Source organism: Pollachius pollachius, assembly GCF_949987615.1.
Source record: "Pollachius pollachius genome assembly, chromosome: 15".
Lineage (NCBI taxonomy): Eukaryota > Metazoa > Chordata > Actinopteri > Gadiformes > Gadidae > Pollachius > Pollachius pollachius.
The window spans coordinates 11850480-11863825 of NC_136948.1; the positions used below are offsets into that span (position 1 = coordinate 11850480).

At 52.1% G+C, this 13346-nt stretch overlaps 1 protein-coding gene across 1 annotated transcript in view; it reads left to right on the forward strand.

The window, feature by feature from the left end:
* The window catches only part of unc79 (unc-79 homolog, NALCN channel complex subunit), a gene marked incomplete at both ends in the record, with an annotated part of 40166 nt that overhangs the window by 16095 nt on the left and 10725 nt on the right, over window positions 1-13346 (forward strand). The window contains 17 exons of the mRNA XM_079752556.1: window positions 918-1108; window positions 1533-1656; window positions 2386-2526; window positions 2883-3098; window positions 3485-3712; window positions 4241-4382; window positions 5296-5375; window positions 5621-5769; window positions 6204-6361; window positions 8005-8186; window positions 8667-8868; window positions 9305-9484; window positions 10656-10993; window positions 11174-11356; window positions 11570-11732; window positions 12014-12163; window positions 12259-13346. The exon at window positions 12259-13346 is cut by the window's right edge and continues 262 nt beyond it. Of these exons, the coding sequence (XP_079608682.1) occupies window positions 918-1108; window positions 1533-1656; window positions 2386-2526; window positions 2883-3098; window positions 3485-3712; window positions 4241-4382; window positions 5296-5375; window positions 5621-5769; window positions 6204-6361; window positions 8005-8186; window positions 8667-8868; window positions 9305-9484; window positions 10656-10993; window positions 11174-11356; window positions 11570-11732; window positions 12014-12163; window positions 12259-13346 (3915 nt within the window). The remainder of the gene's footprint in view (window positions 1-917; window positions 1109-1532; window positions 1657-2385; window positions 2527-2882; window positions 3099-3484; window positions 3713-4240; window positions 4383-5295; window positions 5376-5620; window positions 5770-6203; window positions 6362-8004; window positions 8187-8666; window positions 8869-9304; window positions 9485-10655; window positions 10994-11173; window positions 11357-11569; window positions 11733-12013; window positions 12164-12258) is intronic.

The window sequence follows — 13346 nt, forward strand, 5'->3', positions numbered from 1 at the left end:
TTTTATCAACCCATGCTGTTTTGGTACAGTCCGTGTAATTCCATGTCACTCGTTAAACATTGTGTAAACGATAGCATCTGCTCGCTTTGAAGAAGAGTACGAGCAAAGACGTCTCACATCCCCGGCTAACGAACGCCATCGAATTGCGATGTGCCAAACTAGTCTTTGAAGAGCAGCTTTGTTTTTCCAGCCACTGACTGATGGCTCACCATTAAAATCCTATCTCTTCTGCCCCAAAGCTTGAGTCATTGCTGATTACAATGTAAAAGCAGCCCAGCCCCATGAGCCATGAATCCTCAGCTCTGAGTACACAAGGCTTAGCTCCATACGCACCATGTTTACACTTGCAGTTATTCTGACAGTCTCTGTGCGTCGTACAGTAATTGGCCCATTTGTAAGAGATTTACTGTCGTTTTGGTGGGGGAGCAGTTTAAAGGTGTTGCTACTTATTAATTTACAGTGTGTATCATATTTTTTATTGTTTGAACAGTAATTGTAATTTGTTTTATGGTTGGTCATTTGTTTTTGCAGAAGCTATTAAGAAACAAAGGAACTGCTGTAAATACTCATATGCTCAATGTTAAAAAAAACAACAGTATTCATTAAGCTGCTTAATTCTACAATAAAAAAAAAAAACAGAACAGAGCAGACCAGCACCTTTCATATCTCTCTCCTGTCGCCCACTTTAATTATACATACAATGCATATTGCATTGCGAATACTGCACAAACCTTATTCATATTTATGTGTCTAAATTTATCCTTTAAGACGTTTTCTTTCTAGATTTGTATTTTCACCCTGAAGGACCGCTATCACCTGCAGCGAGATGAAAACTGCACATTTCAGATTGAGAGTGTGAGCCACAAACAGGAAGCTAACCCGCACCAAGCTAGGCTTACCTCAGCTATCCTCCCCAGGTGGGCGGCTACTGGGACAAGTCGTGCACCACGGTGACCCAGCTGAAGGAGGGCCTGAACCGCATCCTGTGCCTGATCCCCTACAACGTCATCAGCCAGCCGCTGTGGGAGTGCTTCATGCCCGAGTGGCTGGAGGCCATCCGCACCGAGGTCCCGGAACACCAGCTCAAGGAGTTCCGGGAGGTTCTGAGGTACGAGCGGGGGCTGCTTCAGATGGTTTTTGATGTGTAATTTGGATGCATTAATACTGCGTTTACATAGTGGGAGGGATTATGTCTTCTTTGAACCCCTGCAGGATGGTCACCATGTGGGGCTTATTGTGCGATAATGACCAGCCCGCTGGACATTATTCTTCTTATTACACTGCTGCTTTGAAATCAATCATTCTACACAAAATATATCATTAATGAAATGACTGATTTAATTTAACATTTAACATTTAACATTTAGCATTTATGTTATTACCGCTGAATGCCAGGATTGACCGATCAGAATTTAGTATTCATCAAGGTGGTAATTGGACTGTAGGAAAACCTGTCATTTTATGTTGTTGAAAAGGAAGCCAGTTAAAAAGGATGATGGGAACTGTAGTCTTTTGTATTCTTCTCCCTGCAGTAAGATGTTTGATATCGAGCTCTGCCCGCTGCCCTTCTCCATGGAGGAGATGTTTGGCTTCATTAGCTGCAGATTCTCTGGCTACCCAGCGTCTGTCCAAGAGCAGGCTCTGCTGTGGCTGCATGTGAGGACACACACACACACGCACACGCACGCACGCACACACACACACACACACACACACACACACACACACACACACACACACACACACACACACCACAGACACAAACGCACATGCGCATCCACGTGCACTGGATGTTTAAACAATTCGGAATACACACACACACACACGCACACTTACACACGAAAAACACACCCACACACACATACACATACATACACATTCAACCCCACACACACAAATACACACAAACACGCACACAAACACACACATACAAAGACACACACAGACGCACATGTAGACACACACGCGGGTGCGGTCCTCCAGACTAGTGGCCGTTTTGTGCCCTGTGGATCTGCCACAGTACGTGTGAAGTGAACAGGTTGTCATCATGTGTGAGAGTCTGGGCAGGGGGCCCTGCTGAATATGGATCTGGGTCACAGAGTGAGGCGGAGTGAGAGGCAGGAGGGATTTCTCAGTTTTTTATTCCATACGCTCACACAGCATGCTGCCCTACATACATGGATGGCTTTCAAGTTTTCCGACACAACTGTGATCAAGGGATGGCCGTAGATCAGTCCCAGGCAGCAGGAAGTAGGGACATATCCTGGGACGGTAACCTCATAGTGGGCTCTTTAACCGTGTGTTTTTGGTGAATTGTCAATAGAGTTTTAATACGCGCATGCTGTTTGCAGTCTTTCTCATTGTGTCTCTGATCTGGGTGTGTAGGTGCTGTCCCAACTGGATATCGTGGTTCCTCTTCAGCTGTTGATTGGCATGTTTTCCGACGGGGTCAACTCTGTGAAAGAACTGGCCAATCAGAGGAAAGCAAGGGTCTCAGATCTGACAGGCACCACTGGGGCTCGCAGGGTGAGTGCCACGACAGGCCTGCCACAGCCACTTCTGGCTGACCCCTGACCCCTGACCCCAACTCCGAAAAAATCATTGAAAAATAGAAAATGATAAGTTAAGAAAACATAGTGCCTGGGCGTTCGTTTAAAAAAAAGAGATAAACCATGGCCAGTGTTCTATTGTCTGCTATTCATAGGGATGTCAGTTGCCATAGCAACTGCCAAAGTCTAAATATAGTTCTGTTAAGAAGCTTAATTGAACCCGACGATCGCTAGAGATGGATCACGGAAAACTTTGAGCCGAGCCGCGCTGCTGGCTTCGGCGCCGCCGCTTTCTGCACGGCGCGTCTCACCCTGTACCGCCTTGTGATCCAGGTCAGCGTGGTGTCGGACCCCGGTCGCCGGGCGCAACTGAACACGCTGAGCCCGTTCCCCAGTCCGTTCCGGAGCCCCTTCCACTCCCCGCTGCACTGCAGCCCCTTCAAGAACCTGGGCCACGCGGCGGGGACCTGCGCCCTGGACCTGGACTGTGACGACGACGACATGAACCTGGGCTGCTTCATCCTCATGTTTGACCTCATTCTCAAGCAGGTGACCCGCCCCCACAACAACAACAACAACATCAACAACAACAACAACAACAACATCAACATGTAGAGGCTGAGCCAGTGCACTGTGGGGCCGCTCAGTAGGGTTAGGGTTAGGGTTAGGGGGCCTCAATACATGTAGTTTATCTGTCTGTGTTATTTAGCCAGCTGCCGATCCTCCACCTGCTCATAGCAGGAATAAAATCGCCTGCTGGATGAAGTAAAAAAAAACGAAAATCCCAGGCCCACACACAAACAGGTGCAGCGTTTAGCATCGTGGTCCCACTGTTGCTCGTTGCTCGTGGCTCGCCGGTCCCGCGCGACCTCAGACGGCGGCGGGCGGCACACAGCGGGGTTTGATCCCTCCCTGGTTCCCTCCCCCTCCCCCAGATGGAGCTCCAGGATGACGGCGTGATGCTGGGCCTGGACAGCAGCCTGGGAAAGGATATCGTGGGCATCATCAACAATGTGTTCCAGGCGCCGTGGGGCGGCTCACACACCTGCCACAAGGACGAGAAAGCCCTGGAGTGCAGCCTGTGTCACTCCAGCATCCTGTGCTACCAGCTGGGCTGCGAGCTGCTGGAGAGGCTCACCCCCCGGGAGGAGATCCGCCTGGTGGTGAGACGGGAGCGAGAGCCTCGGCGTGTATTAATAGACCGCGGGAGGTGCGGAGACGGCACCAGCCCTCCACAATGATCGCTGTTCAGCGGTTGACTCCTGAGTAACGGCGCAGTCATCCTGTCAAACTGCTCTGCAGGACGCGCTTTGGTTCACTACCATGGGTTCAGCTTCTATGCAGGAAATTGTGAATATCTAAGTACGATTAACATGGTGAACATATTCCCCGTGACTCTTAATTAACATGTTAACATATTTTCAACATACTTAACAGTAAGTACGGGTCATTTATGTCAAACACCCTTTTATCCCATTCTACACCATCCCTTATTTCTTGTGCAATTATTATAAATTGAAAAAAAAAATGAAAAAAGAAGCTATTTAATACTGTTTGAGGCAATGAGGCCCCTGGTTAGGTGATGTATCACTAGTCAATGCACCTCATTCTCAACGAGCTGCCTGACCGTGATCAGCGTGACTTTCAAAGTAAGGGCGTCTTTGATTAATGCGAACGGATGTTTTTTACAGGAGCCAACGGACAGCTTGGAGGAGACTCTGCTGCTGCCCCAGACAGACTTTTCCCTGGGGACGGACGCCGGGACAGAGGAAGGAGACAACCCGAACGGAACGAGCACCGACAACGCCAGCAACCACTCTCCAGAGAACCCCTGTGAGTATCACCATGCTAACATTCTCCATGACTCTTAAAAAGGTGACATATTATACCACCAGGTGTGAGTGTGATTAGCCGTTACAAACCATTTTGAAAGGGTTAGGGCTAACCCTAACCTGGTGGTAAAATATGTCACCTTTAACCACCATGTTAACACATTCACCATGACTCTTTTTCGCCATGCTAATATTCACAATGACTCTTAATCACCATGCTAACCTTCACCATGACTCTTAATAGCCACAGTAACACATTCACCATGACTCTTAATCCCCACTAACACTCACCATGAATCTTTATCACCATGCTAACATATATGCCATGACACTTAGTCACAATGCTAACATTCACCCTGACTCTTTATCCTCACTAACATATTCACCATGACTGTTTATTAACATGTTAATATATTCACCATGACATTTAATTAACATGATTACATATTCACCATGACTCACAATTAGCATGATGACTTATACGCCATGGCTCTTACTGAACATGTCTCGTTAAATCAGGCTTCCCAATTAACATGTTATCATATAAACCAATGTCAAATCAACATCTACCATGTAACGATGTACAACATTTCTCTTAGTGTAAACCATGCCTAACTAAATAACTTGTTAAGGTATAAAATGCTTCCAAATTTAAATTATTTGATTTATAACATGCTACTTTGCTACTTGCCTAATTATTGCTCAGCACATGTGTTCTAGCAATGTTTTGAGAGTGTAACAGGGTCAAAGGAAAGAGTCAGCAGTCTTCTCCGTGTTTCCTCCAGCACTCTAAACAAACTTGATCCTTGGGGCTATATAATGCTAACAAACAAAGTTGAACGACCATTAAAAGAAGATTAGTCTCTGGCCAGATTAGCATCTTCCTCACATTAAAAACCCATTTCTTTCCCCAGCTACGAAGAGTAACTCTGAGAAGACGTTCTCATACCAGCAGCTGCCAGTGTCTTTGAAGCTCATTTACACCATTCTGCAGGTACTTGGTCAACTCAACTCAGTATAACTGGAGCCTCCAAACACTGGTGATGCTCACCATAAGGTCACCAGTGATGCTGTGTAATGTGCACTGTGATTAACATAAGGCCTGAACAACGTGGACTTAAATGCCCATAAATATACAAAAACTAAAGTACCTTTCTCTTCCCTTCCTCCTTTTAACTATTACTAGTTTTAACTACCTATTTTAGTTTTTAAGCTTCCTATTTTCCTATTACATTCCAGGAAATGTCCAAGTTTGAGGAGCCCGACATCTTGTTCAACATGCTGAACTGCCTGCGGATCCTCTGTCTGCACGGGGAGTGTCTGTACCTAGCCCGCAAGGACCACCCCCACTTCCTGTCCTACATCCAGGAGAAGATGATCATCCCCAGGTGGGACTTGACCCCCCCCCCCCCAGGGACCACAGGACCCCACGCAGCATTAGAGATTAGAGATGTTATCGTGGTCCTGGTAGCCCTAGCTGAGGGTGTATGCCTTGGCATTTTATATGTTAGTGAAATATGTATAGTTGCATTGGTGTATGTGTGAATGTGTGTGTGTGGGTGTGTGTGTGTGTGTACATTTACACATGCATGCATGTACAATAGTGTAAAGGTTCTCGGGATATGCAATCTAAACATGGTTGTGTGTGTGTATTTTTGTGTGCGTGTCTGTGCCTGTGTATGTACGTTTACACATGCACAAATGTAAAGTAGTGTGAGTGTTCTCTGCATATGGACTCTAAAAATGTGTGTTTTCCTGGGTGTGTGTATGTGCACGTGTGCGCGTGCCTTTGTGTGGGTGTGTGTGTGTGGCGGCGCTGCAGCCTGTGGTCCATCCTGAAGTGTGAGTTCTGTCAGCTGGCATCGCTGGCCGTGCCCCAGCTCCTCCACGCCCTCTCCCTCTCCAACGGCGCCGACATCTTCTGGAACCTCATCGACACGCACTTCAACAGCAAGGACTGGAAAATCCGCTTCGAGGCCGGTGAGCGACGCACGCGGACGGACCGGCACCCCGGCCGGGTACTGTGTCTGGGTCTGGGGGTCGACTCTGGATCTGGGGGTGATCTCTGGGTCCGGGGCTGTTCTCTGAGTCTGGGGCTGATCTCTGGGTTTGGGGCTGATCTCTGGGTCTGGGGTTGACTCTGGGTCTGGAGGTGATCTCTGGGTCTGGGGGTCTTGGGGTGGTCTCTGGTTCTGGGGGTTGTCTCTGGGTCTGGCGGTCGACTGTGGTTCTGGGGGTGGTCCCTGGCTAAGGGGTCTGGGGGTGGTCTCTGGGTCCGGGGGTGATGTGCGGTGTCTCTCGTGCTGAGATACACACACATGCTAGCAGAGCCCTGTCCGCACAGCGGGCCGCAGCTCATGGACACTACAGGGTATGTTGATATTCTTCATCCTGCTCGTCGGATATATGAATGAAACATGAAGGAGAGGAGACCCCCCCCTGTTCCGGCCTGCTCCGGTCCACAAACCTCCGCCTGCCTGCCTCATCGCCCCCCCCCCTGCCTGTGTCTCATCCCTTGCACGTTGTCATGGTAACCGCTCGGCTCACACACAGGCGGCGGAGGCGAATGGCAGGATTAATAAGGTTTTTCTCGCCCTGCGATTGGCAGTGAAGAGGAGTGCGACCTTGAGACAGAGGCAGAGGTCGCGGTCCCTCCCCAGAGAGGCGTAGAGAGGGAGCACCATAAGCTGTACGGTATAACACGTGTAAACCCAGCCCCCCCCCCCGTTATCCCCCCGGCTGGATTCATTTAGAAATGTGGGCTTCATTTAGAAATGGAAGAAGTTTAATGATGCAGACACACATTGAGCTTATTTTTTTTAATGTACTCAATATGTGCTCAACACAAATTAGCAAAGCAGCACAGCATTTACTGTAATTGTTTTAATAACATTAGTCTTAATGTATTTAACGGGACGCATCTGGATTATGGACTATAGTAATGTAACGAGTTGGGTTAACTCTGCTGGAATACGGTCATACGTCTAGCAGTCGGATCAACACTGTACAATAATGTTATTTTTCTTGAGACAGAGCCCAGCAGCCTAAATCCTGTACAATACTGGCACCTAGTGGGCACAATAGTGCCCCGTCAGAACGTAGAACAGGCTCTTAATGAATAATAAATAGGTAGATAAAATATAATGAAAGGGTTGAATGATTGCGATAGCGATATTAATTGTTTCGCCCATCGGTGGGTCGGGTTGCAGCCTGCGAGAGGAATTAAAGCTCCAGGAATTGCGGAGCTTTAGTTCCCACACATATTGCAAAGTGTCAGAGCCTGTAAATAATTAATACTCTCACACTCGTTAAATATCCTCCCGCCTGTCCACAGCAGGGACAAAATGAATAGTGCTGCTGTGATCAAGAACTCCTGCATAACACTCAATGACCTCATGTTATCCCAGAGCCCAAATGTGACTTGACACCCCCATTTTTGACCCCGCCCCTCTATGAATGTTCAGGGTTCAGCTAGACTCTGCATAGCTTCCCCCTTACCCCCCCTCTCTGTGAATGTACCCGCCGTTGGAGGTGGTAGGTATCTGACCGCGTCTCTCTGTGAATGTACCCCCCCGTTGGAGGAGGTAGGTGTCTGACCTCTTCTCTGTGCATGTACCCCCCAGTGGAGAAGGTGGCGGTGCTCTGCCGGTTCCTGGACATCGGCTCGGTCACCAAGAACCACCTGCTGAAGTACTCCCTGGCCCACGCGTTCTGCTGCTTCCTGGCCTCCGTGGAGGACGTGAACCCGGCGGTGGCCACCCGCGCCCGGCTGCTGCTTGACACCATCAAGAGGCCCGCGCTGCAGGTGGGCCCTGACTCAGCAGCACCGGGGGGGGGGGGGGGCAGCACTGCCTCCTCTCTGGTGTGATGGATGATCACTGCCTGCTGCAACCTAGTCAACATGGGAGTGGACATTAATACACCGGTTTTATTTGTGTGTGGATGAATGGTACCTGTGTGTGTGTGTGTGTGTGTGTGTTTCTGTGTTTTTGTGTGTGGGTGTGTATGTGTGCATGCGTGTTTGTGTGTGTGTGTGTGTGTGTGTGTGTGTGCTTTCGTGTTTGTGTGTGTGTGTGTGCATGCATGTGTGTGTTTTGTGTGTGTCTCTGTGCATGCGCGCACGTGTGTCTGTTTGTGTGTGCTTACGTGTTTGCATGTGTGTGTGCTTTTTTTTGTGTTGGTTGGTGTGCATGTGTGTGTGTGTTTGTGTGTTTTTTTGGTGTCTGTGCATGTGGGCATGTGTGTGTGTGTGTTTGTGTGTGTGTGTGTGTGTGTGTGTCTCCAGGGCCTGTGTCTGTGTCTGGACTTCCAGTTCGACACCGTGGTGCGGGACCGGCCCATCATCCTCAGCAAGCTGCTGCTGCTCCACTCGCTGAAGAAGGAGATCCCAGCGCTCAGCTGGGAGTTCTTCGTCAACCGCTTCGAGACGCTCTCCCTGGAGGCCCAGCTGCACCTGGACTGCAACAAGGAGTTCCCCTTCCCCACCAGTATGGAGCCGTTACCATGAACCCCTACTATCACATCGTCATATCGAGTACACACCATTTAACCCCAGTCCTTAGGCACAGCGTGCAGACAGGGGATATGATAGATATTATTCATTATTAATGATGTTGCTTTGGATGACACACGACAACAAGACAACAGAAGCTGTTGTAAAATGTTGCATTCCAGTGCACACATTTGCATAATATAGACACAGAAAGGTCTATTACGATGTAGTCTGCACTATTATATTTCTTATTATACTGTCTTATACTATTATCTCACAGAAGTCCCATTAACGTATTCAATGGTATCCCTGCACCAGGACCGTCCTCGTGTTTGAGGGCTGCTCTATGATTCAAACGTGCCCTGCCTTGCATTGCTGCCTGCGCAATAAGTGGAAGTAAAACGTGAACCAACGGCCCTTTCTGTGCCCAGCCATCACAGCGGTGCGCACCAATGTGGCCAACCTCAGCGACACCGCCATGTGGAAGATCCGGCGGGCCCGCTTCGCCCGCAACCGGCAGAAGAGCGTCCGGTCCCTGCGGGACAGCGTGAAGGCGCCGTCCGACGCCAAGCGGGCCTTCTCGCTCCCCGAGTCCCTCAGCAGCCGGCTCCGTGAGTAGCACAGACACAGCGCGGGTTGGCTCGGACCTGCATGCACGCACAGGGCCAGAGAGTTCATGCAGGCCACCAACTGTGCGGGGGATAGTGAGTTATTACAGTGAGGACTATGAATCATCGCAGGAACGTGAAGGTCAACCTTATCTACTGTTCCGGGAAACGGCAGTCCTCGGATCGCTATCGAGACCGTCCCGAAACGGCTGGTCTCTGTATCTCTTCCTCTCATTGAGTTAAAAACCGGATTCCTGAGACAGATTGCAAAACGCCATTTGACCACAGTGAACTCATTTTCCTGTCCTCCTCCCCCTCCTCCTCCTCCTACTCTTCCTCCTCCTCACTCCTGCATCTTTATGTGTTTTGAAGCACGGTGACTAGGATGTTCTAGTGCTGCTTGGATGTCTGATGTGTGTCACGTTGAATCTTGCTGGGTTACGATAGAACATCCGAAGAGGAACACTAGAAGCTTTCGAACGCGTCGCTGTCTGGCAATCTGTGTGTGCATTCATGTGTGTGCATGTATATGTGTGTGTATGTGTATGTGTGGACGTGTATGCATGTGTGTGTGTGTGCCTGTGTGTGTTTGTGTGTGTGTGCCTCTGTATGTGTGTGTGACTGTGAATGTGAGTGATCTACATCCAGCATTCATGTGATAGCACGCCCAGACATGAGGACTGTGGTGCCCAGCGCGCCGCTAAAGATTTCTTCATATGTGTTCTTTAGCCTTTAGACTAACGAGGCAGGAACACTCTACCCTGACACTGGAAGATATGATAGAGAAGGTCCGACATGTTATTTTCTTTAGAATCTCAATGTACAGAAAACTTAAACACAACTTAAACAAGACTGTGTAGATGATGCGCTGACTCGACCGTATGAAAAACCAATGTTTGCTTGTTCGATCCCGGGCGAAAGAGAAGCACAGAAACCGACGCAAGGCTAGCCTGCTAGTCTATTTATGTTCCCCCATCTCACGTGTTCCATGACTGTGTCCGTACTTCCGTCCCCAAAGTGTTTGTTGACATGTTCTTCTTGGAGGAAGATGAGTGACCCCACCCTCCGGTGTGTCCCCCCTCCCTCCCTCCCTTCCCCCTCTCCTCACTGCCCTCCCCCCTGTCACCCCCTCACATCCCCTCCCCCCCTCTCCCCTCTCTCTGTGTGTCCGCAGCGCGCTTCCTCTCGACCTTTAACCCTGACGCTTCAGCCCCTCTCCTAGGCCAGACGCCGTCGCCCGAGGACGACTCGGGCATCCGGGACGTCCTGCCCGAGGACGCGGGCATCGACCACCAGACGGTGCACATGCTCATCATGGTGCTGATGAAGTTCATGGCCAAGGACCAGAGCACCGCTGAGCTGGACATCGGCAGCGCCAAGGCCTTCAACGCGGTGAAGCGCCACCTGTACGTGCTGCTGGGCTTCGACCAGCAGGAGGGCTGCTTCATGATCGCCCCGCAGAAGATGCGCACCACCACCTGCTTCAACGCCTTCATCGCCGGCATCGCACAAGTGACCGACCCCGCCCGCTGTTTTTAGCTTTTTCGCTCTGATGTTTAGAACAGAGGAGGAGTAGGAGGAGGAGGAGGAGGAGGAGAGGGGAGGAGCTCGCGTTTGTTGTCCTGCAGTCAGACTGACCTTCTCTCTCTCTCTCTCTCTCTCTCTCTCTATCTCCCCCCCCCCCCCTTCCAGGTCATGGACTACAACATCGGTCTGGGCAAGCAGCTGCTCCCCCTGGTGGTGCAGGTGCTTAAGTACTGCACCTGCCCCCAGCTGAGGCACTACTTCCAGCAGCCTCCTCGATGCTCTCTGTGGGCGCTGCGGCCGCACATCAGGCAGATGTGGCTCAAAGCGCTGCTGGTCATCCTCTACAAGGTACTCCACCTCCCACTACCACTCTGCAGCATGTGGCGGTGATTCACACCCTTTAAGACCGGCGATACGCCGTGACAACAACAGCCGACGCTCTGAGTTAACATCCTGGTAAATCCGGAGCAAGCCAACGGAAAGCAAACGGGTTTTCATCATGCAAACGAGTGGAGGGGGGATTTAGGGCAGCCGTCTAACCTGTGGGCGCGTTCTCTGCAGTACCCGTACAGAGACATGGACGGCAGCAAGATGATCCTGCACCTGATCCACATCACCATCAACACGCTCAACGCCCAGTACCACAGCTGCCGCCCGCACGCCACCGCCGGCCCGCTCTACAGCGACAACTCCAACATGAGCCGCTACAGCGAGAAGGAGAAGGGTGAGCTTCCCTTTCCTCTATTGATGGCCTCTGAACCTGAGGGCTCCGTTATTCCTGGTGCCGGTTACTGGAGAGAAGATAACAAGGCCATAGATGTCCTTCGCTCTAGATGCCCCTCACTCTAGATGTCTGCTACTCTAGATGCCCATTAGGCTAGCTGTCCCTTACTCTAGATATCGTAATTTTTGGCACTGGTTCACTTATGACTAAAGCGACCTCATCTGCACGCAAGTACTAATGCTGCCATGTTCTTTTTTTGGTCCTTTCTTGGGTTCTTTTAGAGGAGGACAGTGTTTTCGATGAGTCAGACATTCACGACACGCCAACGGGCGTTGGCAACAAGGAATCCCAGACCTTCTTCGCCCGCCTCAAAAGGATCGGGGGCAGCAAGTCGGTCAAGTACCAGCCGGTGGAGCTGAACGCCAAGAAGAGTAAGGAGCCACTGTCCCAAGCCCACCACTAAGATGTCCACGAGAACGGGATAATTTTCCTGATGTGTGTACCTGATCGTTTTCCCTTGGTCCAGGTGACATCGAACTGTCGGAGTGCCGCGAGGGGGGGGGTCTCCCGGACACCATCCTGCACTGCGTGCGTGAGGAGAGCACCCGCAAGAAGCGTCTGCAGGCCATGCACAAGCAGAAGTCCCTGGACATCTCCAACACCGACTCCCTGCTGTACAACCTGGACGAGCACCGCCGCAAGTCCTGCATCGACCGCTGCGACCTGCAGGCCCCGTGCACGGCCCCCCCCGCCTCCTCCTCCTCCGCCGCCGCCTCCTCCCTCCACAGCCGGCACCACCACCACCACCACCACCACCACCACCACCACCACCACCATGGCAAGGGCTCGTCCGACAGCTCCTCGGTCCGCGTGGAGGGCAGCGACCCGCCCAACCGCCGCTGCTCCCGGGACAGCTCCAAGCCCGTCATCCCCGAGGTGCGCCTCAGCTGCATGGAGGCCTCCGAGGACCGGCCGGACCAGGGCACCTCCTCGGCGGGCTCGGCCCAGGGCAAGGGCGACGACCAGGACCTCATCGACCTGTCCTCCGACTGCACCTCCATCCCCGAGAAGCACTCGCTGCTCTCCATGTCGGACAGCGACTCGCTGGTGTTCGAGCCGCTGCCGCCCCTCCGCATCGTGGAGAGCGACGAGGAGTTCGACCTCGACGCCACCGTGGGCTCCCGGCTGAACGGCGGCGGCAAGATCCCCGTGTCCCCGGCCAGTGCCGGCGCCGGCGGCTCGCGGCCGCTGTCCCCCCTGGTGCAGGTGAGCGTGGAGAACTGCTCCCGCGGCCGGGGCAGCCCTCGCCCCGCGGCGGTGCCTGCCCTCCGGCCGGAGGCCGGTCCGGACCAGCTGCGGGTCGCCCGGAAGCCGCGCGCCGTCAGCCCGTGCGCCTCCCTGGAGCTGCCCGACGCGGCGGACCACGTCTGCCACGAGAGCCCCATGACGCTGAAGCAGAAGAGGGACCTGCTGCGGAAGACGCCGCACCTCCCCGACACCTCGCTGGACGACGCCTGCGTGTCCCTGGAGGGGGGCCCGGCGGGAGGCGGGGTGGGGGCCAGCCCCTCGGCGCGGCCCGCCGTCTTCCTGGACATCCCGGAGGACGCGGCGGAG